At 53.5% G+C, this 4,304-nt stretch overlaps 1 protein-coding gene across 1 annotated transcript; it reads right to left on the reverse strand.

Annotated features, from left to right (window-relative positions):
• Positions 1-351: 351 nt before the first annotated feature.
• On the reverse strand, positions 352-3,399 carry CDKN2B (cyclin dependent kinase inhibitor 2B). The gene is made up of 2 exons (XM_057402706.1): positions 3,157-3,399; positions 352-898 (listed from the first exon to the last, which is right to left on the reverse strand). Exons 1-2 carry the CDS (start codon positions 3,298-3,300, stop codon positions 590-592), a joined length of 453 nt encoding a protein of 150 aa, XP_057258689.1. The 5' UTR covers positions 3,301-3,399; the 3' UTR covers positions 352-589.
• Positions 3,400-4,304: the final 905 nt, after the last annotated feature.

The raw sequence follows: 4,304 nt of genomic DNA on the forward strand, positions 1-4,304 counted from the left end.
ATCGTGCGGCACTGAATAAGGTCAGTACCGACATGAATAAGACAAGTATCTAACGGAAATCAAACCAGGGGCTTGAAGGGCGCTTAGCGAGTCGCTGAGGAAAATGGAGCGTTCTCACTTCTCTAAACCGCATCAGTTTTGAGGAATCATCATTATGAGCAATCATTAAATGAGGAAGGAGGGGACGTAACTTTTTTACCCTTGGAGCACGGGGGAACAGCTCTCTATCTGTCCTCCTCCCGCCAGAGAGCAGGAGGGGACGGAGAAGACAACGCGCGCTCCCCGCAGAAGAGTTTTGATTCTTTAAGCTTTTTCTTAGAAAATACATCAGTATGCGTAGCTCGCAGAAAAGGGACACGGAGTGCCCGGGGATCAGCGGGGAGAGCTCTGGGGCAGAGGGACAGTGAAACACCTTCCCCAGCTGCCGGGGTCCCGGGAGCACCGCCAGCCGTGGGCGCTCGCTGCGGGCCAGGGCGGCGGGACGAAGGGACCTGCCGCGGAGACGGGGAAGCGGAGAGGGTCTCGGCGATCGAAGGGAGAGAGGCAGGGAATGCTGCCAGCCGCTGCGGGGTGGGACGCGGGGGTCGGGTCAGCGCTTAGCCCCTTCCGCGGCCAGCTCGGCTACCTGGGCGGCTGCGGGAAGGGGTGGCGGGTGGCGGAGGAACCTGGCCACCGGTCCGTGCGGTCCCCCCGCCGCCACGTCGAGGGGGAGGCGGCCGCTGCCATCGGGCAGGTCGAGGCGCGCCCCGGCTCTGTGTAGCGCCGCCAGCGTCTCCAGGAAGCCGGCGCGGGCCGCGTCGTGAGCCGGGAAGCAGCCGGTGCGCGGGTCCGGGCGGTTGGGGTCGGCGCCGCGCTGCAGCAGCAGCTCCGCCACCCGCGGGCTGCCCAGCATCATCACCTGCGGGGAGAGACAGAGTTAGCGTCCCCCTCAGCCCCGCGGAGAGCCGCAGAGAGCGGGGCGGCGGCGGGAGGGGGCTGGGAGGGGGCTTCTGTGCGAGAAACTCCTGTGTGTGCTACCGGTAGCTGCGACCTGCATAAATTCACACGGCTGTACTCGGTGATCCCTGTGGGCTCCTTTCAACGTGAGATACTGTGTTATTGATAATAATAACGTGAGATACTGTGTTACTGATAATTAAAATTAGCTGCAAGGGCTGTGGTTTCCAGACTGGGTACTGCATATGTGTATGTTCTGTGCCACGCTTTAGACCGTTTATTATGCCATGGTATGTGCTCTTATACGTTTATTATGGCATGGTGTTTGTGGCGTGTATGTATATATACACACATATATGTATGTACGCACATATATACACAGGAATACTTGTGTACATACTAGTACACAATAGGTATATTGTGTGTATACATATATTGTGTGTATACATATATATTTACACAATATATACGCCATTTATACAAAGTACCGTTTATTATACCATAAATAGTGAGTGTGTACATGCTTTTATATATGTGTACACACACTACACATATATATGTATGCACACTATGTATCCTGTGGCAGTCCTGAGACGCCTTGTGTTAAACCTCCTGCTACCTGGGATGTGTCCCTGATTTTACCACTGAACTGCTCAGCCAGACTGGCAGGGCAAAGCACTGGCTGTACTGGCCCTTGGCTCTTTTCGGTGCTCGGTGTAGATTTGCTGCCTTCTGAGTTCTGGCTTGAGCCGTTTGTCCTTCGCTCAGCTCTGGCTAAATTTTGTTGTGGCTCGGAGGAGGGAGGAAAGCTTTTGAGAAGCCATGAGTAACATAGAACTTTCCTGCTGAACCCTGATACGACTCTGCAGCTGAACCAAAAGCAAGCTCTGATCATGCAAAATTGAACATAGGCAAAAAGGGCAAGCAAGCAAATAACAGCAACAACAACAACACCACTACCAACAAAGACAGTTGGAGTTTTACTTCCCGCATTCTCCTATTCATTTTTAACGGAATTTTAACCCCCATAAATTGGATCTTAATAGTGTAGAAATTATCTTGAGATAATAGGTTTTCTCTTTTTTTTTCGTCGAGAGAATTTGATTATGGACTACAAATATTTGTTCTTTTTTTTTTTAATATAATAGAATAACAAAAATGCTTATAAATTTCATAATTTATAAATTCCTGTGGAAGTTAAGTTTTTTGGTTTTTTTTCAGAAAAAAAGAGCCCACAAGTCATAGTGGCAGCCATTTTGTGACGTGTTGCTAAGAAAAACAGAACTTAATCTCATTCTGAAATGAGGGGAGGAAATTAAAAATCTGCAAAAAGAAGAGTTTGGAAATAACAATTCCTTTTCATCTGGAACAATAGAAACAAAACGAGTAGCTTTCTCAGTACCTTTCTCAGTAACTCACTTCAGAAAAACAGTTCACTTCCCATGTAAAGTGCAAGGAGCAAAATGGCTGTTAGTGTAGCTGGTGAATCATTAAATACATCACTTCAAATGACAACTCGAGAAAGCCTTTTAATGAAATGCACAACTTCAGTTTAAATTAAAGTACACTGATCGTTCAATTAGCATTTGAAAAGTTTAATCTTAAACATGTCGATTAATACAACACACTTCCAGCTCTCAAAATGCCTGGAAAGCAACTCCTCTACACACTGGTACTTAGAATATCTATCAGTGAATACAACCACTACTGATGAATAGTGAATATAAAAAATACTACTAATAATAGTGACTAGTAATATATACCTTTTTTATTTTCAAATTACTAAGTGACAATTTCTATGCCATCTTCTGTGCCATTCTTTCACATGAATATACTAGTAAAGAGAACCACTTCGATTTTCTCGGGAGGGAAAGATCTATTAAGGCCATATTTACAACAAACAAACAAGAAAAGTCGATAGAAGCACAGTCAGATCCCCGAACCCATCTGAAAACAGATTTTGCAGCCCCACTAATCATTTTGAGTACCCACTAGCATAATTCGTTTGCTGACAGAGGTGCCACTCTGAGCTCTATCCGGTACTTGCAGGAGGGCGAGGATTCAGGCAAGCGTCCTCATTATTCAGTCAGCTGCCGCTGAGTCCGATTCGATAATAACAATAAGAATTTATCCAAAACCCGAAACTGACACACACAAACAGTACCACCTCCCCTCCCCCAACGCGGCAGAGAACAGCCCCCAGCCAGGGGTGCTCCGTACCTGGAGCGGGGTCCTTCCAAAAGAGTTGGTCGCGTTGGGATCCGCGCCCGCGTCCAGGAGCTTCCGCACCTCCTCGCTGTCCCCGCGGGCGGCGGCGGTGCACAGCCGGTCGCCGGAGCAGTCGCCCCGGCGGGACGCCTCCATCTACCCGTCGGCCCGACTCGCACAGCCGCTTCTGCCTGCCCGTCTCCTCCGGCCGGGTCCTCGCCCTCCCGGCAAGATGCTCCTCCCCAGCAGCCGCCCCCAGAGGAGGCCCCTCGGCCCCCACGGCGCCTGCTCCGTAAGCTGCGAGCCGACGGCAGCTCGGGACCTCTTCGGGGAACTGCGGTGTCACACCCCCCCCCCCCCCCCCCCCCCCCCCCCCGACAGCGTGCAGCGGTTCTCTCGGGGGCTGCCCGCCCCAGGAGCTGCCTTCAGTGGGGAAGGAGGCGGGGGATGGGGGCTGCGCGCCAACCTCCCCCTCTTTGGGGGATACGGTGAGGGCAGGGGCGGGGGGCTCAGCCCCACAGGCAAACGGCTTCTCCGGGCTGGCCGCAGCTGCCCCGGCCCGGGCAGGTGGGACTCGCCTCTCGGTTGTCTTGCGTAGGGCGGACGAGAGGGGATGACACGGGATCAGAGCTTTCCTTGGGGCAAAGAGCCACACTTGTGTTATGGCTTCTTCCTCCCCCTGACCTGCCCCGAGCCCCTCGGAGCGGTGGGCTTGAGGTCCGTCCCTCGGTCCCACCGCCGGCCGGGAGCCGGCGGCCCGGATAAGGAAGAGAGCCGTGCCCGCAGGAAGTCTGCTATCCAACTAACGGCACCCGGTAGAAGAGGATAGCCTCGTCCCGGCCCTGCGGGACCCTCTCGCGGGCAGAAAACCGCTGCGAGACCCAGCAGGGGTAAGATACAGCTCCAGCCCGGCAGCCAGAGGCTGGGCAGAGCCTCCCCTTGCCGCTGGGAAGGTCCGTCCCCCCCCCCGAAAAAAAGCACCTTACTCCTCCCCCTGCTTTCCGCCCTTCCACTCATACCTGCTGGACAAAGAGGCTCTGCTCTGCGAGCCCCAGGGGCGCCCCTCCGCCCCCTCCACAGCCTCCCCACCCCGTCGAAGGTAGCGGGGACATCCTCCCTCCCCACCGCCTCGGAGCAGTGGGGTGGGCAAATGCAGGAAA

This window comes from Pezoporus wallicus, unplaced genomic scaffold, assembly GCF_028554395.1.
Source record: "Pezoporus wallicus isolate ANWC-B61680 ecotype Strahan unplaced genomic scaffold, APGP_CSIRO_Pwel_v1 contig_8566, whole genome shotgun sequence".
NCBI classification, from domain to species: domain Eukaryota; kingdom Metazoa; phylum Chordata; class Aves; order Psittaciformes; family Psittacidae; genus Pezoporus; species Pezoporus wallicus.